At 48.6% G+C, this 23,161-nt stretch overlaps 1 protein-coding gene across 16 annotated transcripts in view; it reads left to right on the top strand.

Annotated features, from left to right (window-relative positions):
- Window positions 1-280: 280 nt before the first annotated feature.
- ENTPD6 (ectonucleoside triphosphate diphosphohydrolase 6) overlaps window positions 281-23,161 on the top strand; it is a 31,230-nt gene continuing 8,349 nt past the window's right edge. For 3 of the 16 annotated variants that reach the window (XM_065522672.2, XM_065522665.2, XM_065522664.2), the window contains exons 1-9: window positions 281-434; window positions 724-821; window positions 12,197-12,518; window positions 14,752-14,828; window positions 18,485-18,628; window positions 20,108-20,183; window positions 20,911-20,946; window positions 21,883-21,971; window positions 22,709-22,788. In XM_065522672.2, the coding sequence (XP_065378744.1) occupies window positions 777-821; window positions 12,197-12,518; window positions 14,752-14,828; window positions 18,485-18,628; window positions 20,108-20,183; window positions 20,911-20,946; window positions 21,883-21,971; window positions 22,709-22,788 (869 nt within the window). In that variant the 5' untranslated portion in view covers window positions 281-434; window positions 724-776. Of the gene's footprint in view, window positions 435-723; window positions 822-2,408; window positions 2,500-12,196; window positions 12,519-14,751; window positions 14,829-18,484; window positions 18,629-20,107; window positions 20,184-20,910; window positions 20,947-21,882; window positions 21,972-22,708; window positions 22,789-23,161 lie in introns of those variants that run through there. The other 13 variants (XM_074004610.1, XM_074004609.1, XM_065522673.2 and 10 more) reach the window with 9 other exon arrangements.

The raw sequence follows: 23,161 nt of genomic DNA, 5'->3' as shown, positions 1-23,161 counted from the left end.
GCCGATGCCAGCCCGGTTGTGGACTGGAGAAAACCGCAACGCCACCCGCGGAAATAGAATTCGGCCGCCGCGCTTGCGCAGCTGGGTCCCCGACCCGGCCCGCGCCTGCGCAACTGGGTTCCCCCGGCCCGCGCCTGGGCAACTGGCCCCTCCCCCACAACGCAGCCCGGGCCTGCGCAACAGGGACCCTGTGACTCCCGCCTCCTGTCCCGCTTGCGCCTGCGCGGCTGGGTGCGCCCGCCCCGCCCCGCCCAGCCTGTGACGCCACGTGTATGTGGGCGGAGCCCAGGTCCTAGGGAACCGTGAGGTCGTATCCCGCTGGTGGAGGTTGGGGTGGCGCCGGCCGGGGCTGGAGAGCCCGAAAGACCGGCTGCCGCCTGCTCCCCGGAAAAGGGCACTCGTCTCCGTGGGTGTGACCGAGCGCGCGGTGCAGGGTAAGCGGCGGGCCGGGGCGCTGGCGGGGGCGGCCGGGGATCACCGACTGCAGGCGGGCCTCCCCACGCGGGCGCGCTGCGCTCCGGAGGACGGCCTCGGGGTCACTCGCACCCCGGCTCCCACCTCCTACTGCCTTCCTGTCCAGGCTTCATTAGGGCTCCCTGGACGTCTGGGCTCCGCTGACCGGTGGGGGGCAAGTCCAGTGTTTTGGGCCACAGGGCGGGCCAAATAGCAGGGGCCTCTAGCCCCAGGGGGCCCCAGCCCTGCTGCGTTCATTCATTCAACCAGCTTTTGCGGACCCGCCCCCAGTCTGCGTCAGGAACAGGCCCCTCCGCTCCTGGATGAGCCCGGCGGGGAAGCCTCGCGTAGCAGTTTCTGGGAAACAGGTAGGATCAGGCCGCTCGGACAGGACTGAGGGTGTAAGGACGATTCACCCCGGCATTGGGGTGATGTCCCGAGGAGCTCATAGGTGGTCAGGGCGGTTCTGCCCGAGCTGACCTGTGAGCCGCGGATGCCCGGACCGAGGGAGGGAGAGCCCCTGATGTGGACAGACTAGACTCCTTCAGTGGAAAACATTCAACAGCCAGGAGAGCGTGGAAGAGGAAGGAGAGATGGGAGGGTGTTTTTATTATAAGTGCAAAGGAACCAGCCACCGGGAAGTGCCTGGGCAGCTCTGGGTGTCCCTCCAGGCACCTGTATTCCAATCTTACCTGCGCGAAGCCACACACCCACGTCACACAGGATGCGGGGAATTCAGCCATAGCCTGCGGGGGGGAATCTTCCTGGGGAGAGGTGGATTACAAGGACTCTTCCTCCCACCCGCTGTGCAACAGCCATGGGCGGCGGGTAGTCATTTTTGAAGGACCTGGCAAGCACGGTACCAATCTCGAAATTGCTTTTTGTCTCCCTCCCCTTGACCTGGAGAGAGTGACTGGCTAGCGTGTGTGTCTGCCTCCTGAAGCTTCGGGTAAAGGACCAGGGAGATGGGCAGCCCTTTGTGTCAGGAGATCTGGAAGCGCCTCCCCTCCCACCGCCTCCTGTGTAAAGGAAACAGCAGGTGGTGTTGACGGGCCTTTCATGCACCGGTTTTTGCCAAGGAGAGAAAAACCTATTGAAACCTCCCAGGAGGATGAGTGGAAGTTTCTAATGTGCTTTATTTTTGGATACAGCGTGCATGGCAGGCATTTGCATTCATGGCCCTTCCGTGTACAGGAACTGAAAACCTGAAGAAACTGGCCAACAGATTAGGCAGCCATCAATCCACATCAGATGGCGCCTGTATTTCCAAGAGGTGGCTTGCCATCCCCGTCTCCTAGAAAGCCAACCAGGGGACAGGGCAGCTCCTACCACCGACAACACTGCTCCACCCTCGACAACACTGCTCCACCCTCAGATTCTCCTCTCTGACTCCTGCCTGGAGGGTGGCCTCGGCAGGAGCCACACCTCTCTGTTTGCCTGTGTGCACCCTACTTCCTATCCCTGCCTCCCCTTGGTCCCCACCTGCTACCTTCCTTACAGCCTCATCCCACCCTCTCTCTCCTTTAAAGAACAGACTGAGATGACATTGTTTTCCTCAGTGAGTCTGTCAGGGAGAACGTGATCAACAAATTCACGCTGTGGTGTTAGTGGTTCCCACAGAAACCCCATTGCCCCTCCTGCAGGTGTCTCAGCCATGGGCAACACTTTAATCTAGTGGAATGACATTGGTGTTAAGATCTGGGCCACAGGGATATGGAGGTGACCTGTTCCTTGGGGAGAGGGTATGGTGAACATGATTGTAAGAACTCTTCTTCCCACCCCTGTGCATGAGCAAGGCTGTTCCTGGTTCTGTGCTCTCTCAGTACTGTGTTCTAATTGGACTCTTGTTTTTGTCTTCCTGAACTTGGTGTGTAACTTCAGTAATTATGTCTATGTAAGGTATGTCTATGTATGTGAGTGTTTTTTGGATATCTAAAGTAGTCTTGTACTTACAGGGAAGGTGAAGTGATAAAGCACGTTCAATTTGGGGACTGAAGCTGGGCACTCTTGTGTGCTCCACCACACACTGACTGCAATCTCAGACAGGTCCGTTTACACACATTCCCAGGGCCTTGGTGCTGTCTTAGGGAAACCCAGGGCTGTGAGGTGGGCTTTGTGGGGCACTGGACACGGGACATGGCACATAAAGGGTTATTTTAAATGGGTAGACAATAAATAACTAGCAACTTTGCCTCTAGATTTAATATACCACCTGTGAACCTGATCATGTAGAATATGGTTCTTAGACTAACAAAGGACATGATAAGACTTGATTATGGGCCAGGTGCGGTGTCTCACACCTTTAATTCCAGCACTTTGGGAGGCCGAGGTGGGCAGATCATTTGAGGTCAGGAGTTTGAGAGCAGCCTGGCCAACATGGTGAAACACCGTCTGTACTAAAAATACAAAAATTAGCCAGGTGTGGTGGCGTGTGCCTGTAATCCCAGATACTTGGGAGGCTGAGGCAGGAGAATTGCTTGAACCTGGGAGGCGGAGGTTGCGGTAAGCCAAGATTGTGCCACCTCACTCCAGCCTAGGTGAGAGAGTGAGACTCTGTCTCAAAAAAGAAAAAAAAAAAACTTGATTACATGAAAAGGATTTTATTAAACATATTCACAGTTGTAGGGTGTTACTATTGCTTTTTGTCCCCACTATTCATCCCTGGACTGTTTCAGAACTTTCTCTATAAATACTGTAATTTAATTAAACATTTGATGATTACTTAGAAACCTGAAACTTTGGGTTATAGTCCACTAAGGAAGGGAGACTGTTGTGGTATGAGAGGCGCTACCTTGGAATGGACATTCCTAGTGCCATGTCTCTTCTCCCAATCTCAGCTAACGTTGCCTTAATGTGCATCATTCCCAGCCCCAAGCCTGTCACCTCTCATAGAGTCCATCCTATTTCTGGACCAACCCCAAACCTGTCACCTCTCATAAGGCCTGTCCTGTTTCCCACTGATGTCCCACTGGCATATCAAACTCAGCATGTTGAAAACCTGATCACTGCTGCCTCCTGCCAAACGGTCCCTTCCCAGATGACCTGTTTCAGCTCATGGCCATCACCCAGTCCTGTGGCATCTGTGATGCCTGCATCTTCCTCCTACTGCCCATTCTCCCCCTCAGTACACTGCTGAGCCATCAGTGGACCCCCTTCAACAAGTGCTGGCTGAGCAGCTGCTGGGCTCTGGTTTTGTGTTGGGTGTTGGAGGTTCTGGGATGGGGGCTGGTCCCTACTCCTGGAGTCTAACCAGATTGAGAGGGGCCTGGAAGAAGAACTGTACATGTCATGTGCTATGGAAATGGCAGAGCAGCCAGGAGCCCAAGGGAGGAGCTCCGCCAGCACATTTCAGCAGGAAGAATCTTAGTAAGGCATGATCTGTCTCCTTCGTTGAGAGAGTAGGGCGTGAGTGTGATCAGAACTGTAAAACGTTTTGTATTTGACACAGTGGGTGGGCCCTGCTCTCTTTATCCCCATCCCTCACCCCACAGAGTTCCTTAAGTCCTATACCAACAGAACTTACTTCTGTTACCTGCCTGGCCTAGCCATTGAAGGATTTTAAACATTGCGATAAAATAGGCATAACACAAAAGTTACCAACGTAACCCTTTTTAAACGTACAGTTCTGTGGCATTAAGTGCATTCACAACCACCATCACCATCCGTCTCCAGAACCTTTTCATGTTCCCCAACTGGAACTCTTTACCCAATAAGTCCTCCTCACCCCCCTGCCCTCAGCACCTGCTCTTCTACCCTCTGTCTGTATGATTTGACAGCTCTAGGTAACTCATGTAAGTGGAATCCTACAATATTTGTCTTTTTGTGACTGGCTTATTTCACTTAGTCAAATGCCTTTAAGGCTCATCCATGTTGTAGCATGTGTCAGAATTTCCTTCCTTTTTAAAACTGAATAATATTTCATTCAAAATTCCATTCAGTTCTAAATTGAATTTTGTGTATCCATCTGTCAATGGATGTTTGGATTATTTCTGTCTTGTCTGTTGTGAATAATGCTTCAGTGAATGTAAGTGTGTAGCTCTTTAAGATCCTGCTTTCAACTCTTTTGGAAGTGGGATTGCTGAACCATATGGTAGTTCTGGCTTTGATTTTCGGAGGAAGCTCCGTGCTGTTTTCCAAGGCAGCTGTACCATCTGACTTTCCCACCAGCAGCGCACAGGGGTTCCAGTTTCTCCACATCTTCACTAATATTTGTTATTTTCTGTTTGTTTGATAATGGCCATCCTAATACATGATGTGATAGGTCATTGCAGTTTTGCATTTTGCTAATGACTCATGATGTTGAGCCTCTTTTTGTATGCTTTTTATCTGTTATTTTTTAATCAGATTTTTGTGGTTGACTTTTAAGAGTTCTTTATATATTCTGATTATTAACCCCTTTCAGAGCAGATGTACTGTTTATCTATTTTCTCCTATTCTGTAGATTGTGTTTTCATTTTGGTGATTGTTTCTTTTGCTGGGTAGAAGCCATTTAGTTAATGTAATTCTACTTGTTTATTTTTGCTTTGATTGCCTGTGCTTTTGGTGTCATATCTAAGAAATCATTGCCAAATTCTTTATTATTTATCTTGGTGGATTTTGTGTTCAGGAATTTGTCCATTTCATCTAGGTTATCCAGTTTGTAGGCATACAGTTGTTCATAGTATTCTCTTATAATCATTTTTATTCCGTAAAATAGGTAGTAATGTCCCGTCTTTCATTCCAGATTACAGCTATTTGAGTCTTCTTTCTTTATTTCCTAGTCAGTCTAGCCAAAGGTTTGACAGTTACATTGACTTTTGAAGAACCAAATTTTAGTTTCATTTATTTTCTCTGTTTTTCTATTCTCTATCCTCCTCTAATCTTTATTATTTTCCTCCTCGTTTTTTTTACTTTTTTTCTCCTCCTTTTTTCCTCCTCCTTTTCCTAGCTTTATGTTTAGTTTGTTCTTTTAGTAGTTATTTAAGGTGTACAGTTAGGTTGTTTGAGCCCTTTCTTCTCTTCTAAAGCAAGTGTTTACAGCTGTACATTTCCCTATTGGCACTGTTTTTGCTGCATCCCGTAAGTTTTGGAAGGTTGTGTTTTTGTTTTCACTTATCTCAAGGTATTTTCTGATTTTCGTTATGACTTCTTCTTTGACTCTTTGGTTGTTTAAGGTTGTGCTCTGCTGAATTTCCACATAATTGTGAATTATCCAGTTTTCCTTCTGCTGTTGATTTCTGGTGCCACCCCATTGTGACTGGAAAAGATGCTTTGTATGGTTTGGATTGTTTAAAATGCATTAAGGCATGTTTTGTAGCCCACCATCTGGCGTTGCATGTAGGGTGTTCTGTTACACTCTTGCTCTGTAGTGTTGTTTGAGTCCTCTGTTTCTTTGTTGATCTTCTGTCTCATTTTTCTGTCTATTATTCAAAGTGAGACATTTCAGTCTCCTAGTATAATAATATTACTATTATTGATAGTTGTCTATTTCTCTTCAATTTTATCAGTGTCTGGTTTATATATTTAGGGGTTTTGATGTTTGTTGCATGTATGTTAACAATCATTTTATATTCCCGGTGAATTGACTATTTTATCATGATATAATGTACTTCTCTGTCTCTTGTGACAGTTTTTGACTTAAAGTCTCTTTTGTCTGATATTGGTATAGCAACCCCTGCTCTCCTTTGGTCACTCCTTGTGTTGACTCTTTTCCATTCTTTTACTTTCAGCCCATATGTGCTCTTAGATCTAAAGCGAGTTTCTTGTAGATAGAATATACAGCTGACCCTTGAACAATATGGGTTAGAGATACCAACCCCTCACCTGCAGTTGAAAATCCAAGTGTAACTTCAGTCTCGAATGCAGTGGTGCAATCATGGCTTACTGCAGCCTTGAACTCTGGGGCTCAAGTGATTCTCCCACCTCAGCCTCCCCGAGGAGCCTCGGACTATAGGCGCACACCACCATGTCCAGCTAATTTTTTGATTTTTTGTAGAGACAGGTTCTCCCTATGCTGCCCAGGCTGGTCTCAAACTCCTGGGCTCAAAAAAAACCTCTCGCCTTCGCCTCCCAAACTAGTAGCCTACTGTTGAAGAAGCCTTACTGATAACATAAATAGTTGATTAACACATAGTTTGTATGTTATATGAACTATAATCTGTATTATTACTATGAGGTAAGCAGGTGAACAGAAAATGTTATTATAATAAGAAATCATAAGAAAGAGAAAATGTATTTGCTATTTAGTAAGTGGAAGTGGATTATCATAAAGGTCTTCATCTTCATTGTCTTCATGTCGGGTAAGCTAAGGAGCAGGTGAAAGAGGAAAGGTTGACCTTGCTGTCTCAGAGGTGGCAGGGGTGGAAGAAAATCTGGATATAAGTAGACCTGTGCAGTTCAAACCCATGTTGTTTGAGGGTCAGCTGTAGTCAGGTCTTGTTTTTTAATCTATTCTGTCAATCTGTGTCTCTTGATTGAGGAGTTAATCCATTTATATTTAAAGTAATTACTCATACGAAAGGACTTGTTTTTGCTATTTTGTTGTTTGTATATATTTTATAGCTTTTTTGTCCTTCATTACTACCTTCTTTTGTATTTAGTTGATTATCTGTAGGTTCCGTTTTTGATTCCCTTCTCATTTCCTTTTTTGTATATGCTACAGATATTTTCATCGTGGTTACAACCATAGGGATTGCATACATAACATCCTGAAGTTATAGCAATCTATTTTAAATTGATATCAACTTAATTTCAGTCAGTTCACAGTAACCTCTCCTTTACAATTCCATCTACCCCCACTTTGTTATTGATGTCACAGATTACATCTGTATGTATTGGGTATGTACCATTAGCATAAACCTGTAATTATTTTTATGCATATATCTTTTAAATCCTGAAGAAAATGTTAAGTAGTGTTGCAGACCAATTGTACACTAATACTAGTTTCTAAATTTGTCCCTCCGTTTGCGTTTGCTGGAGATGTTTGTGTTTTCTTTTTTTTTTTTTTTTTTTTTTTTTTTTTTTTTTTTTGAGACAGAGTCATGCTCTGTCGCCCAGGCTGGAGTGCAGTGGCCGGATCTCAGCTCACTGCAAGCTCCGCCTCCCGGGTTCACGCCATTCTCCTGCCTCAGCCTCCGAAGTAGCTGGGACTACAGGCGCCCGCCACTTCGCCCGGCTAGTTTTTTGTATTTTTTAGTAGAGACGGGGTTTCACCGTGTTAGCCAGGATGGTCTCGATCTCCTGCCCTCGTGATCCGCCCGTCTCGGCCTCCCAAAGTGCTGGGATTACAGGCTTGAGCCACCGCGCCCGGCCGATGTTTGTGTTTTCTTACAGCTTTTAGCTGCTGTCTAGTGCCCTTTTGTTTTAACTTCCAGAACTCCCTTTAGCAGTCTTGTAGGGCAGATCTAGTGGCAGTGAACACCCACATCTTTTATTAATTTGGAAGTGTCTTAATTTCTCCCTCATTTGTGAAGGACAGTTTTGCTGAATATAGAACTCTCCATTGACGGATTTTTTTTTTTTTTCTTTTAGCAGTTTGGGTGTATCATCCCACTGCCTCTGGCCTCTGAGGTTTCTGCTAAGACATTGGCTAACAGTGTTATTGGGGATTCTTTGTACATTATGAGCCATTCTTCTGCTGCTTTCAATATTCTGCCTTTGTCTTTACACAGTTTGATTACATTGTGTCTTAGTGTGGGTCTCTTTGGGTTTATCTTATGTGGGGTTTACTGAGCTTCTTGGATGTTTATATTCATGTCTTTAGTCAAATTTGGGAGGTTTTTAGCTATTCTTTCTTCACATAATTTCTCTGCCCCATTCTGTCTTCTCCTTCTTAGACTTCTATAATGTGCATGGTGCATGTGAGGGAGGCCCCTAAGTCCCTGAGGCTCTGCTTACTTTCCTCATTCTTTTGCTCCTCTGACTTGATGTATTCAAATGTGCTGTGTTCAAGTTTGCTGATTCCTGTGCCGACTCAAATTCCTCTGGTCACAGTTTTCAGTTCAGTTTTTGTATTTTTCAGCTCCACAATTTCTGTTTGATTCCTTTTTATAATTTCTCATTTTGTTGTCGTATGTTGTTTTCTTGATTTATTTTCATTCTTTATCTGTTTTCCTTCAGCTCTTTTAAAAGGCATATTTAAGATAGTCATTTTTAAGTCTTGGTCAAGTATATCCAGTGCCTGCATTTCTTCAAGGATGGATTCTGCCGCTTCATTTTCTTCCTCTGAGTGAGCTGTTTTCCCGTTTCTTTGTATGCCTTGTGAGTTTTTTGCTGAACATTGGGCATTTGAAAAACAGCTCCATGTCCCACTCTTTGCAGACTAACTCTGTTTTGGGAATGGCCCCCACCAAATAGCAGGATCTGTCTAAGCCTACGGATCAGCTCAGGATGAAGGCTGAAGTCTCCTCAGGTTTCTTCTGAGGATGCATCTTCCCTGGGCCTGTGTATGTGTTTTTTTCAATTTCCCCATATTCATGACTATTTAAAAATATCTTCAGGCTTCCCTTTGGAATATACCAAGAAGTGTATTTGGAGTTACCTTTGTTTTTCTTTTGTTTTTTTTTTGTTTTTTTTTTTAGGTGGAGTCTCGCTCTGTTGCCCAGGCTGGAGTGCAGTGGCTTCATCTTGGCTCACTGCAAGCTTCGCCTCCTGGGTTCACACCATTCTCCTGCATCAGCCTCCTGAGTAGCTAGGACTACAGGCGCCCACCACCACGCCCAGCTAGTTTTTTTAATTTTTTAGTAGAGACAGGGTATCACCGTGTTAGCCAAGATGATCTCGATCTCCTGACCTCGTGATCCACCTGCCTCGGCCTCCCAAAGTGCTGGGATTACAGGCGTGAGCCACCACGCCCGGCCCGGAGTTACCTTTGTTTCTCTATCATTGTAAATTTAGATTCTGGAATTGGGGTTTGGTGGTGTGATGTGTTGCTCACATGTGCCTGGAACTGCTGTTCCTAAAAGGACTTTGAGATCAAGGAACACATATTTAATCTCCCCTTCATGGCTTGGTTTTAGTTCCTCTTTCCAAGTTGAATAACCAGTTTTTCATTGCTGTTTTGTTTAAGTTGGTGTTGTGATGCTTAATCTCAGTACCCTTAACTCTGAATTGTCAAATTTTGATAAAATGTGTGCCCTTTTTTTTTTGGTAAGAGAAAGCAGGTCTTAATGTCTGCCAGAACACAATTTTTTTGCCTTGTTGGCTCCATTGAACTTTTACAAAGCTTTGAGTACATATATATATTACTTTCCCAAAGTCTCCCCCAGTCCCTCTTTGGGTTTGAGATGTTCTACTGTATTTCTCACCTGTCATTCTTGCCCCAGGTATGCGTGGGGTTGTAGTCACCCTACAGCTTTGCCTAGCAATGCTCACAACCATTTCCCTGACTTCCCATCTGAGCTCTGAGCTCAGAGTCAGGTGAAACAGAGATCTGTTCCTCAGGCAGCCCAGGACAGATTAGGATGTTGCAGAAAGGTCCGCTCCGCTGCCTCCAGTTCAAGGGAAGGAATTGGGAACCGGGCTGTTGCTTTCATCAGGCGGCGCCGTGCTGGGGAGGCATGGGGCAGGAGTGAGTGAAGCACCTCAGAGTTCCTGACATCCTGAATGTGACTGCTTCTGGACTGGGCATTCTCTTGGTTGCTGTAGATCGTTGCCTGTTTTGCAGAGCTCCTATGCAATATTTTAACCAGTCTCTAGTTGTTTATAATGTTTCTCTGTAAGGGAACGAGGGCCTTTGAGCTTCTTCTTTTACCGTCTTGCTGTGTCCTCTCCCTGTTAATGGATTTTCTACAGGATTCTGTTGTGTGTCTGGTGACGTTATAGAAGTGCAGGGGTGGAGGAGCAGCCTCTTCCATTCTAAAGAAGGGCTTGGATACCATGCTGGGCAGCAGCAGCACAAGACAAACTGAGTCCCTGCCCTGGGGGCTCATGGCCTAGACGGGAGACACAGACCTACAGGAACCAGGTCTATTAATACTGGTTCCATCACAGCTGGTGGTGGGTAAAGGGAGCTCAGAGAGTATGTGATGGGGCATGTGGAGGTTGGGGGCATCCGGGAAGGGGGTGGCAGTGACATTTCAGTGGAGGTTTCAGAATGAAAACACGGTGCCAGGGTGGTGGACCAGTATTCTGGGAATGGGTATCAGTCTGTGCCAGGGGCCTGAGGCAGGGAGAGGCTGAGTTCTAGGGGCAGAAGGCGGCACTGTTCTCAGAGCACTGTGGGCAAGGACAGAAGAGTGCGATGAAGCAGCAGGGGCCGACAGGAACAGGCCCAGGCAGAGGCTGCAACATGATCCTGAGAGGAGAGCTGTGGGAAGCTCCTGAGTGTGGTGGGACCCAGGCCCAACATAGGGCTGGGGAGGGGCTGCACCTTGGCACCTGCCAGGAGAGCCTTTTTGCAGCCCTGCCTATGGCAGATGCTCAAGAAAGGGTGGTTTTCCTGTCTCCTGCCCCAGTGTGGGTAGCCAGGCCACTGGTGAGGCTTCTTCCCTCGGCACGGGGCACTGTGGCAGTGCTTGCCTTACCTCTCTGGGCCTGAGGATAGCCAGCTGTGGCCACAGGTGGGACCTCAGTAAGGAGGGGCCAGGCTGCTGTGCCCCAACAGCCTCAGGTAGTGCAGGTCGCTGCTGACTTGCCCCTTGGACTGCCACTGCCCTCTCCTCAGCAGTGCAGCCATGCTGTCCTTGGCTCCACAGAGATGTCACCTCCTGCTGCCCTTCTGTAAAGCCCGCGTGTGCCACATGCTTTCTCTGCAGCCTGTTCTGAGCACACTGAATCCCCAAAGTCACGAGGGGCTCTCCCATGAGCAGCCCCACCTTACAGATGAGGCTGGCCCCCTCGAGGGGGCATCTTGCCCACTGTCATACGTGGCGGCAGGCAGAACCGGTATCCCTTCCAGCCCGGCACCCTCCTGACCCCTGCTCCCCTCGGAGTGGCCACTCACCAGGACCGCCTGAGAGAGTGAGCGGGGGACAGGCTGATGGACGTTCCCCAGGGTTGGCGGCCCTAGAGTCGGCCCACGCTTCTTGTCCTTTGAAGTCTCAGGTTCCTACATGCTGCCTCACACTGGAGCAGCCAATGAAACTTGAACAAATGCTTTCATTTTGGGTGTATTGATCCAAAAATAATGGTACCCAATGAATTTTTTGCTACTCTAGTAGAATTTTTGTAGGCTTTGGAAGTACACAGACAATATTATCTCCTTGGCAGAAATGGGCTACGTGAATGAAAAAAGGTATTCGTTATGAAACTTCCAGAAAAACGAGCTACATTTTTCAGGTTTGTCTGGGGCTCTCAGTACTTGCCCAAGGGCTGGAGTTTAAACCTTTCGAAAAGTAAATTGCCTGAATAGAAGTATAACTGAGGATTGAAAGACTGAATCAGATATGTGCTTCTGTTCCCATGAACAGTTTGGGAACACCATTTACATGTGGCTTTTTTTTACATAAATCGCCATGTGTCCCAAGCTGCCCGTGGGACCCTCCCTTAGAGGAGGCAGCAGCTGTGGCCTGTGCGCCAGGTCAGCACCTGCAAGGTGTGCGACCTTGAGCAGGCTGTCCTGCCTTTATAAACCTCAGTTCCTCTTCTGTGAGATGGGCTCACACCTTCTGGAATCATTATGAGGATCAAATGAAGCTTCTGATTCCTGGGGGGAACATGGAGCGGTTTCAGGTTGAACATTTTGTCCCTGGACCTGGGGACGTCTGACTCTCCTTGGAACTTGGCACCCTAACGTGCTCTTCCTGCCTCTCCCCCTTCCCACCAGCAGCCGCAGCACGGTCCTTGGCAGACAAGGATGAGAAAAATATCCAACCACGGGAGCCTGCGGGTGGCGAAGGTGGCATACCCCCTGGGGCTGTGTGTGGGCCTGTTCATCTATGTTGCCTACATCAAGTGGCACCGGGCCACCGCCACCCAGGCCTTCTTCAGCATCACCAGGGCAGCCCCGGGGACCCGGTGGGGTCAGCAGGCCCACAGTCCCCAGGGGACAGCTGCAGACGGGCACGAGGTCTTCTACGGGATCATGTTTGATGCAGGAAGCACTGGCACCCGAGTACACGTCTTCCAGTTCGCCCGGCCCCCCAGAGGTACCCGCCTCTCATGGCAGGGCTCTCGGGATCTTCTCCCCTGTGCTACGGTGTTGGCCAGGTCCCGTGCCGCAGACTCACCTGGGAGCTTGTCTAAATGCAATTTCCCAGAGATGCTGACGCCGATGTAGGCTGGGGTCCAAGAATCTGAATTTCCCGGGAGTCCCAGATCATTCTTACACTAGTGAGTGGTGATCATGCTGAAGGGCAGCTGAGACCTTGAGGGTGTTTGGTGGCCCATCCCCTCCCCACATTCACCAGCAGGTCAGGTGGCTAGGACCAGGATTTAGGCCAGTGGCTGTTTGGGGCTTTGTGGGGAGTTCAGGCAGGAAGTATCCCCAGATTCAGGCCCATGGGAGCCAGAAAATCAGGAAAGCCAGATAAATAGCAAAGGCTCCTGGGCTTGACCAGGAGCTGCCAGGTGGGCCAAGATGGCCGGGGGCAACAGCCGAGAGGGGTCTCAGCTGGAGAAGGGAGCTGGAGCCTGGACCCCGTTGGCTGTGCTTCTAGGGTGGGCCTCAGGCCGGGATGGGCGGCTTCTCTTGAGGGGTCCCCCTGCCACCCTTTCCTCTGCTCTCCGACCACCCTCTTCCCTTGGTTCCCTGATACCCGTCTCGTGCCCGTGACCCTGAGGTTCGCCCTCCATGTGTCTCTAGCCATAGCCAGTGAGAGTTTGCAGCCCCTGTCAGGCAGGTCCCCTGGGTGTCCCACGCTCTTCTTGGCTGACCTAGAACCTGTGGGGTAGACACCATCCTGGCATTGCACGGTTCTGCTGGCGCTGGAGACTCCAAAGCTGGGTGTTGTATTGTATTTACTTTTGACTCCATTTATTTTGTAACTTATTACAGTAGTGAAATATTTAGATGCCATATATGCTTATCTCTAAAAGTGGCTTCGAAGCCTGTAATCCCAGCTATGCAGGAGGCTAAGGCAGGAGAATCGCTTGAACCTGGTGGGCAGAGGTTGCCGTGAGCCAAGATCATGCTATTGCACTCCAGCCTGGACAACAAGAATGAAACTCCCATCTCAAAAAAAATTTTTTTAATGGAACTTTTTAAAACTTAATAATTAATTAAAAAGTAAAGCATCTTCAAAGCTAAGTGTGCAATAGACATCAGCCTGCGATGCTTTTGGAGCCATGTCCCAGGGTTTTCTCTTTGGAGAGAAAAGACCTTGCGAAAAGTTTTGTCCCTGATCTTTTCTGGTCCAGTCTTCGTGTCTGAATTTAGTATTCCTCCTTGTTGTATGCACGAGTTCATGCCACTCCTGATAGTTTAAAACAGTGCATTTTTTAAAGTGAAGAAAAAACCTAATCTCGAGAACCCTGTAATAAATTCATCTCAGAATCAAGGAAATGGTGTTCCTATTTTCAGTTTGAAGTCACTTGTCCTGTTCCTCTGTTTATTGAATTAGCAAGAACTAACTGTGTTAAAATTTAACACCGATGTAGTTGTTTCGTATGTAAATTATCTTCAGTTAAGTTGGATTTTTATTTTTTATTTATTTATTTATTTTTGAGACGGAGTCTCGCTCTGTCACCCAGACTGGAGTGCAGAGGTGTGATCTTGGCTCACTGCAACCTCCGCCTCCCGTGTTTAAGCAATTCTCTTGCCTCAGCCTCCCAAGTAGCTGGGACTACAGGCACCTGCCACCACACCCAGCTAATTTTTTTGCATTTTTGGTAGAGACGGGGTTTCACCATATTCTCCAGGATGGTCTCAAACTCCTGACCTCATGATCTGCTCACCTCAGCCTCCCAAAGTGCTGGAATTACAGGCGTGAGCCACCGTGCCCGGCCATAAAGTTGGATTCTTAAAAAGTAAAATGCAGGGCACAGTAGCTTGCAACTGTAGTCCCAGCTACTCAGAAGGCTGAGATAGGAGGATTGCTTGAGCCCAAAAGTTCAAGACCAGCCTGGGCAACATAGCAAGAGCCCATCTCTTTAAAAAAAAAATAATTATAATAAATATAATTTTTAAAAAATAATTATAATAAATATAATTTTTAAAAAATAATAAGTAACGTTCTGGCCAAGACATTAGGTATTATACTCATCTTGTTCTGATGAGCAAAGAGTCAGAATTTAGACAAGGAATAGCTGAAGGGCCCCTGCCACTTGGGGATTGGTCTGTATTGTCAGCGTCTGTCTTTAAAAAGTGTGGCTAGTTGTGATTGTATGTGTTCTCGTGTGTATATTCATAGTTGTACCCTTTTCAACATGTTTTCCCCTTAGAAACTCCCACCTTGACCCATGAAACCTTCAAAGCACTGAAGCCAGGTCTTTCTGCCTATGCTGATGATGTTGAAAAGGTAAGGATCCTCTCCCGTGTCTCCCTGTTCAACTGCGGAATGTGTTCAAGCTAGTTCTTTTCCTTTGAATGTGGTAGGCTGTCTTCACAAGGGAAGGGGGCTTTGACGGTGCTGCCTGGGCATTTCACGCCATTTGGGATGGTCAGATGAGAGAGGGTGTGCAGCATGTGAGCCCAAAGGAGAACGCACCCCCACCGGGCTCCATCCTCTGACTCCACTGTGCCAGCGCTCAGTTCTCCAACCTGGGGGTCCCGAGGTCTTGGTACAGGTCAGAAGCACAAATCCTGCAAACTTACAAAAATCATTATTTGACAGTTTACTTATTCATATTTTTACACTAATTTTGTCTTGTGAATTTTGCATAATACATTTTTAATTTTTTGTTGTGGCTTCTGATTGAAGATAGCACACATTGACTGAAATAAAAAATTAACGTTGGCTGGGCCTGGTGGGTCACACATGCAATCCCAGCACTTTGGGAGGCTGGGGCAAGAGGATCTCTTGAGCCCAGGAGTTCAAGACCAGCCTGGGCAACAGAGTGAGAACCCCATTGCTACAAAATTTAAAAATCAGCTAGGCATGGTGGTACACACTGTCATCCCAGCTACTTGGGAGACTGAGGTGGGAGGATCACTTGGGCCTGGGAGGTCAAGGCTACAGTGAGCCACGATTGTGCCCCAGGTGACAGAGTGAGACTTTATATGTAAAGAAAAAAGTTAAAAACATGTTACGGGCTGGGCACAGTGGCTCACACCTATAATCCCAGCACTTTGGGAGGCCGAGGCAGGTGGATCACCTGAGATCAGGAGTTCCAGACCAACCTGGCCAACATGGTGAAACCTCATCTCTACTAAAAATACAAAAATGAGCTGGGCGTGGTGGTTCCAGCTACTCGGGAGGCTGAGGCAGGAGAATCACTTGAACATGGGAGGCAGAGGTTGCAGTGAGCCGAGATTGCGCCGCTGCACTCCAGCCTGGAGGACAGAGTAAGACTCCAACCCCATCCAAAAACAATGTATTATGCAAAATCCACAAAACCAAATAAATAGAAATTTAATTAAAATTGTCAAATAATGATTTATGTAAGCTTATATCATTGCTACTTCTATCTCAAGTCCTTAAAGCTTACAGATGCACTAATCCAGGATGCATTACTGCAGGTTGCCTGATTTTCTACTGAGGCACCCACAAAATGGGCTATGGAGAGAGTTGTAACTTCCTTTTGGTTCAGGCATTTCTTAAGTCATGAGCTAGTACATTGCTCGTGTCCACAAATGTGTCATGGTCTCGGACTATGTAGTTCAAGCCTTGCTTTCCTGTAGCTTCGTTAAAAAAGAAATTGAAATTAGTGATTCTAGAGTGACCTTATAGTTAAACCTGATTAAATTAGATAAATTTAGAGTAAGCTCCTAGGATTTTTAAGGCCTTAGTTGTTTGAGTAGGTGACACACATTCAAGTGGGACAAATGTCCACGCCCTCCAGGGTGACAGCACAGATGTCCCTCCTACTCTGGGCTGCCTCGGAGGCCCGCGTCCTGGCTCTCTTAGCATCCTTTGAGGCTGGTTGATGTGTATGTAAACAGAGCCATCTGTGTTCTCCTCATTTTTACCTCACACCCATGGTGGTGTCCATACCGAGGTCCTTGGCTTTGCTGCTGAGCAGGATAGTTGGACAGCGTTTATGTCTGCATGTGCAGAGCTTCCTTAGTTTTTTTTGGCTGAATGTTATTGCCTGGATGCTGCACACTTATCTCATGGAACCAGTCCCCTTCTGAAGGACATTTAGATAATGTCCAATTTTTCTCTCTTGACAGTAGAAAAAGGCTGCACCTGACACATACTTCATTATCCACACACGCAAGGGGCATCTCTCTGATGAATTCTCTATTTTTTTTTTCCCGAGACGAGGTCTCTCTCTGTCACCCAGGCTGGAGTGCAGTGGCACAATCACAGCTCACTGCAACCTCTGCCTCCTGGGCTCAAATTATCCTCCCACCTCAGCCTCCCGAGGAACTGGGACCATAGGTGCACACCGCAATGCCCGGCTAATATTTAAATGTTTTGTAGAGATGGGAGTCTTGCTGTGTTGCCCAGGGTGGTCTTGACCTCCTGGGCCCAAGTGATCCTCCCACCTCGGCCTCCCAAGATGAATTACTGGAGTGGGATTTCTGGATAGGAGGAATGTGTTTTTCCCTTGGACAGATGCAGCCCACGTGTCCCCACAGAATCACACCTGTCTACAACACCCGGCCGCCTTCCAGGCCTTCACTCTCATGCACACACCGACATAGGGCCTCATCCAGCCTTGGGTTCTGGATCCAGCACTCTGGCAGGTGAAGTGACTCCTCGATGTAGGTGTCATGGGGGTTTAGTGCCAGGAGGGACCCCAGAATTGCCTAGTGCCACACCTTTGCAATGTCCAGCGAAGCTGAGGCTCACCCGAGATTGCCCTTGAGGATTGGCACAGGTCTGGGTGTGGGCTTAGGTCACCAGGCTGCAGTAGAACAGCAGGCTTATTCTCCTGACCTGTCCTCCCCCTGCCGTGTTTCACCTGGTCCCTGTGTTCCCACACACCTGCCAGTACCACTTGCGTCACTGTTTCCTGCAGATTTTGAAAATCAGGAAAAAAAAATTTATAAAAGCAAGGGCCAGGGATGGTGGCTGACACCTCTAATCATAGCACTTTGCGGGGCTGAGGTGGGAAATGGCTTGAGGCCAGGAGTTCAAGACCAACATGGGTAACACAGAGACATAGTGTCTCTATAAGAAGTTTTTTTTTTCTTTTCTTTTTTCTTTTTTTTTTTTTTTTTTTTTTTTTTTTGAGACGGAGTCTCGCTCTGTCACCCAGGCTGGAGTGCAGTGGCCGGGTCTCAGCTCACTGCAAGCTCCGCCTCCCGGGTTCACGCCATTCTCCTGCCTCAGCCTCCGGAGTAGCTGGGACTACAGGCGCCCGCCACCTCGCCCGGCTAGTTTTATTTTTGTACTTTTAGTAGAGACGGGGTTTCACCATGTTAGCCAGGATGGTCTCGATCTCCTGACCTTGTGATCCGCCTGTCTCGGCCTCCCAAAGTGCTGGGATTACAGGCTTGAGCCACCGCGCCCGGCCTCTTTTTTTTTTTTTTTGAGATGGAGTCTCGCTGTGTCGCCCAGGCTGGAGTGCAGTGGCGCCATCTCGGCTCACTGCAAGCTCTGCCTCCCAGGTTCATGCCATTCTCCTGCCTCAGCCTCCTGGGTAGCTGGGACCATAGGCGCCCACCACCACACCTGGCTAATTTTTTGTATTTTTAGGAGAAACAGGGTTTCCCTGTGTTAACCAAGATGGTCTTGATCTCCTGACCTTGTGATCCACCTCAGCCTCCCAAAGTGCTGGGATTATAGGCATGAGCCACCGCACCCGGCCAGAAGTTTTTAAAAATTAATTGGGCATCGTGGCTCACGCCCTTGTCCCAGCTACTTGGAAGGCTGAGGCAGGAGGATCACTTGAGCCCAGGAATTCAAGGCTGCAAATGAGCTGTGATCAAGCCACTTCACTTTAGCCTGGGCAACACAGTGAGACTGTCTCCAGAAACCAAAAAAACCCGGAAGGGTGGAAGCAGCACGTGTGACCCTGTATGCTGCATTTGACAAACCCTGCTTTGCTCTTACCGTGTTCACAGAGCGCTCAGGGAATCCAGGAACTACTGGATGTTGCTAAACAGGACATTCCATTCGACTTCTGGAAGGCCACCCCTCTGGTCCTCAAGGCCACAGCTGGCTTACGCCTGTTACCTGGAGAAAAGGCCCAGAAGTTACTACAGAAGGTGAGCCTGGCCATTCCCCAGTGCCATTAGCCAGCCCCCAGGACCTACTGATGACTAAAAACACCTGCTGTCTCACCAGTGCCGCACCATCAGGCAGGACACAGATGCTTCTGAAGAAAAGTTTGCAGCATCACTTTTAGGTGGAGGGATGGTGGGCATTGATACTTTGTTCCTTGTGACATTTAAGGTTATTCGTGTTTTCTAGAGTGAATCTGTGTTTTATAATAAGGAAAGCAGCTTGATTTTAGAAGTGTACTGTGGGCTGGGCGCAGTGGCTCATGCCTGTACTCCCAGTACTCTGGGAGGCCAAGGTGGGCAAATCATTTTGAGCCCAGCAGTTCAAGGCCAGCCTGGCCAACATAGCAAGACCTCATCTCTACCAAAAACACAAAAATTAGTTGGGCATTGTGGCGCATTCCTGTCATCCCAGCTACTTAGGAAGCTGAGGTGGGAGGATTGATTGAGCCCAGGAGGTCAAAGCTGCACTGAGCTGGTGATTATGCCACTGCACTCTAGCCTGGGCAGCAGAACAAGACCTTGTCTCAAAAAAATAAATAAAAATAAATAAAAGTGCATGGTGCCTTCAAGGGACTTGATCCTGGTCAGAAGTTGGTGTGTGCTGAGCCCCGGTGCTGCAGCTGAAGCCTGCTTGTTCCCCATGGCAGCTGCTCATCCTGCTCCTGGTCTGATGCTCATACATGACTGTCGAAGAGGCCCTGTGGCCTCTCCCAGTCCCGGCACGTCAGGGCCAGTGTGTCCCCAGCCGCCCAGCATTCCACACTGGGTCCTCCTCACCCTCTGTGCTGCCTCCACCCATTTACTTGTGGGAGGAGGGCACAGGGCACGCCTGTCAGGGTCCCTCACAGGGTTGGATTGTGGGGCATGTGTGCAGGTGGGGTGTGCAGAGGTGCTAAAGCTTCTGTGGGTAGATTTTGCTGAAAGGTGGGCAAGAAAATACCCCCAGAGGCCAGGGCCCTGGTGAAGGTTGCTGTCTGCCTTGGAGGACTTCCGGCTCCTTTATCTCACATCCCAAAGCAGGGCAATGTTTAGAGCCCAGCAGGCCCAGTGTGCCCCAGCTTCCCCCGGTCTGTGCAGCCCCCAGAGCCCTTCTGAGCCCCAGCTGGCTTAGGACAGGGTCTCCAGGGCAGCATGGGCCTCAGCGAGCCCTGGCGGTAGATTAACTTGCAATGGATTAGAGAGGCCTGAACAGACTCACAGAACATTGGCAGGTGCCCCTGGGATTTCGTTACTGCCTGCCAATAGCATGATGCAAAACCCTTGACCATAAATTCTAAAGGATGAAGAAAGCTGATCTGAGTGCAGTGGTATTTGCGACTAATTGATCACAACCAGTTACAGATTTTTTTGTTCTTCTCCACCCACACTGCTTCACTTGACTGACTAGCTAGCTAGCTAAGTAAATAAATACATTCATTCATTCATTCTAAAGGATGAATTAACGTCTCTCTTTACATTTAGGTGAAAGAAGTGTTTAAAGCATCACCTTTCCTTGTAGGGGATGACTGTGTTTCCATCATGAACGGAACAGATGAAGGTAAAGTGTCTGGAAGCACCTCTGGACAGTGGGGTTGTGCAGTGAGGTGGGCGGGAGCGATCCTGCTGCTTCTAACCATCCCCCACCCCGCCCCGTGTGGGAGCCTCCTCCCCTGTCAGGTGCTCAAGTGAAGAATCATGGCTGTTACAGCCCTGTTCTGAGTTACAATTGACATGTCACAAAAGGGTCTTTTTGGGGTCATTGTCAGAGACAGATTATCTTGACCAACCCCAAACCTGGCACGAATGGAGCTTCTAAAAAACATCGTGTTTTTAGTTTTAAGAACATTTGGAGAGAATCTCCAGTTGCCGCCACATTTAGAATGTTGTTGCATTGTTAATTCTAAGAGACATTTAAGGTTCCTCACTGGCTCATGATGGGTCTTCAATACGACCTTGAGAATGAGTGTGTATGGAGGAGGAAGGGGAGCACTGCGTTCTTTTTCTGCTTCTTCCAAAAAGAGGAGGCCAGTAATAACCGGAGGAGAGAAGCGGCATTTGGTGAAGTGCTTTAGGATTCAGTTTGCTGTCTCCCGGACAGTCAGCCGGAAGCTGCTGGATGCATTTACGAGAAATGCTCCTCTCTGCCGATGATCCAAAGGCTGGGTATAGTGCAGAAGTGATCCCTTCGTGCTCCCCAGATCTGAAAATTGTCATTTAACGGTCCTGTGCGTTATGCTCTCAGCATCTCAAGTGATTAAAATAATGCCTGTGACACTCTCTTGTAGGCGTTTCGGCGTGGATCACCGTCAACTTCCTGACAGGTGTGTGCACACTGCATCACAGAGGCTAGCCGCCACAGACGCCTGCGGAGGGCTGGGCCAGGCCTTTCGAGAGCAGGAGCCTCATTTCTGCTCTTTAAGATAACCCCTCAGGGTTTGGCAATGTTGCTGACTGACCATAGGGTGTTGGGGATGGATGGGGTCAGCCATCTGACTCACAGGTGTAGATGCTAGGAGTGGGGTGCTTCTCTGCAGATCTGGGGCATTTTTCTCCCAGCACAGCCCCTGCCCTGTCGCCTGCAGAACATCCACCAGGACCCCCATCCTCTCATTTCTAAGAGAAGTAATGAATCAAACCAGTCATATCTTCCAATATTGAATGTGATGTGAACGCTATTCACCTTCTAATTAGGTTCCTCTGCTGTAGGTGGAACAGGGAACGGAAACATCTGTTTTTAGAAACAAGTGACAAGGAGTCAGTTTTCTTAGCGCATGTGGATTTTTGTCCCTTTGCTGGAATTATGGGAAAGAGCAGTGTTTCTGATGTACGTACAAAAAGGAAAGAAGTTTCCTGTCAGGTTTGCCCATTTGCCACTTTGGGGGATAGAAATGTTAGGAGGTGGGTTGGGAGCCTCCGCCTGAGATGCTCTGGGGAGTGGAGACAGGCTGATCAGAGCAGGGCCCAGCTCTTCCTGGGAGCTAGGCGAGCGGCCTCCCTCCCAGTTGATACAGCAGTTTCAGTATCTCCCCTGAAGGTTCGTGCTTTTCCGTCAGGATCCAAATTAAACCACAGCTGGTGGAGCCATTACTCTTGTCCCTTAGATGTATAGTGTATCCTTAAATGGAGATTTGTCAATAGTTGAGCTACTTCTCTGTCTTGTTTTTCTTTCCCCTGAGGGCCTGGCTTTCACCCTGGCTTTTCTGCTGTTCTCACTATCTTACTAATGCCCCGTGCTGTTTTTGCTTGCTGTGCTCCAGGCAGCTTGAAAACTCCAGGAGGGAGTAGCGTGGGCATGCTGGACTTGGGCGGAGGATCCACTCAGATTGCCTTCCTGCCACGCGTAGAGGTAACGAGCCCCTGCCGACCACACGCTCTTCCCACCCCGAGGCCACCCCCTCATGGGGGTGCAGGGTGGGGCCTGCTGAGGTGCTGCGGGGTGGGGTGGGTTGGCCAGGCCTCTGGACCCCTGCGGTCATTTCCTCGTCTGAGAGCTGGACTCACTCACAGATGATGTTTCTGGCTTGGAGTTTTAATTCCACCAGGAAAAAAGCCAAAAACAGAAATTTGGTCTTTAGAGGGGTGATAAACTAGAGAATAACTAGAAACGTTTGGGCCAGAGGGTGTGAAGTGCTGCCCCCCTGCCCTTCAGGGTTCCAAAAGGAACAAGAGCAGAAAGAAGATTTCGTCCAGTTCGTAGGTTGGGAGGGAGCTTCCAACCTTTTCAATGAAAACACTTCCCATTGAGGCGTCTGCTGCTCTAAAAACAGTTCCCTCCTCACCCACTCATCCTCCTGTTGTGGGTAGTTTTCCATGGTAGGGTGGGCTTGTAGGTACTGATATGATCATCGTCGTGGCTGTGCCGTGTTTGTCAGCATGGGAGGGGTTGCCTGTGGGAAAGAGGCACTGTTCTTCACTGGGATGTTGGCTCCTCATTGCCTGCTCCTGTCTCGCAACCAGCAACCTAGTGAACACCTCCTTTAATTGGCTGCACCTGACCATCCCCTTTCTTTCAAACGAATTCAGTGGGTGGAGAATTTTCTAGAAAGACCAGCAGCAAGCATAGTTACCCTCGTTCTTCCCCAGGGCACCCTGCAGGCCTCCCCACCCGGCTACCTGACGGCACTGCGGATGTTTAACAGGACCTACAAACTCTATTCCTACAGGTCTGCTTTCGGGAATAGGCGTGGGGAGGCGCCATGGGGCGGGTATGTAGCTCCTGGGGCCTCACATGGCCCTCTTGAGGTCATGGATGGCAGATCCTGGTATTCCTGTGCTGGGAATCCACCCAGACCTGTCTGTCCTCCTCCTCCTCCCACCTCCTCTGTCCTCCTTTGTCCTTTAATTTGTCTACAGTATAGCATATTCCTCCTTGTGTGCTTATTCTGTTCTGCTTTGGAGAAGGTTTGAGAAGTGGGAGGAACCAGGGCTGCACAGGAGTGTTCCGGGCCACCTATTGCCATGTGCAGGCTTCAGTCGATTCTTGTTACAAAGCAGGAGCATCCCAGACTGGGGTCGAGTCAGTCCCACTTGCCACAG

This window comes from Macaca fascicularis, chromosome 10 (assembly GCF_037993035.2).
Source record: "Macaca fascicularis isolate 582-1 chromosome 10, T2T-MFA8v1.1".
Lineage (NCBI taxonomy): Eukaryota > Metazoa > Chordata > Mammalia > Primates > Cercopithecidae > Macaca > Macaca fascicularis.
The sequence above is the reverse complement of the archived record's forward strand: the minus strand, read 5'-3'. Positions and strand labels throughout refer to the sequence as shown.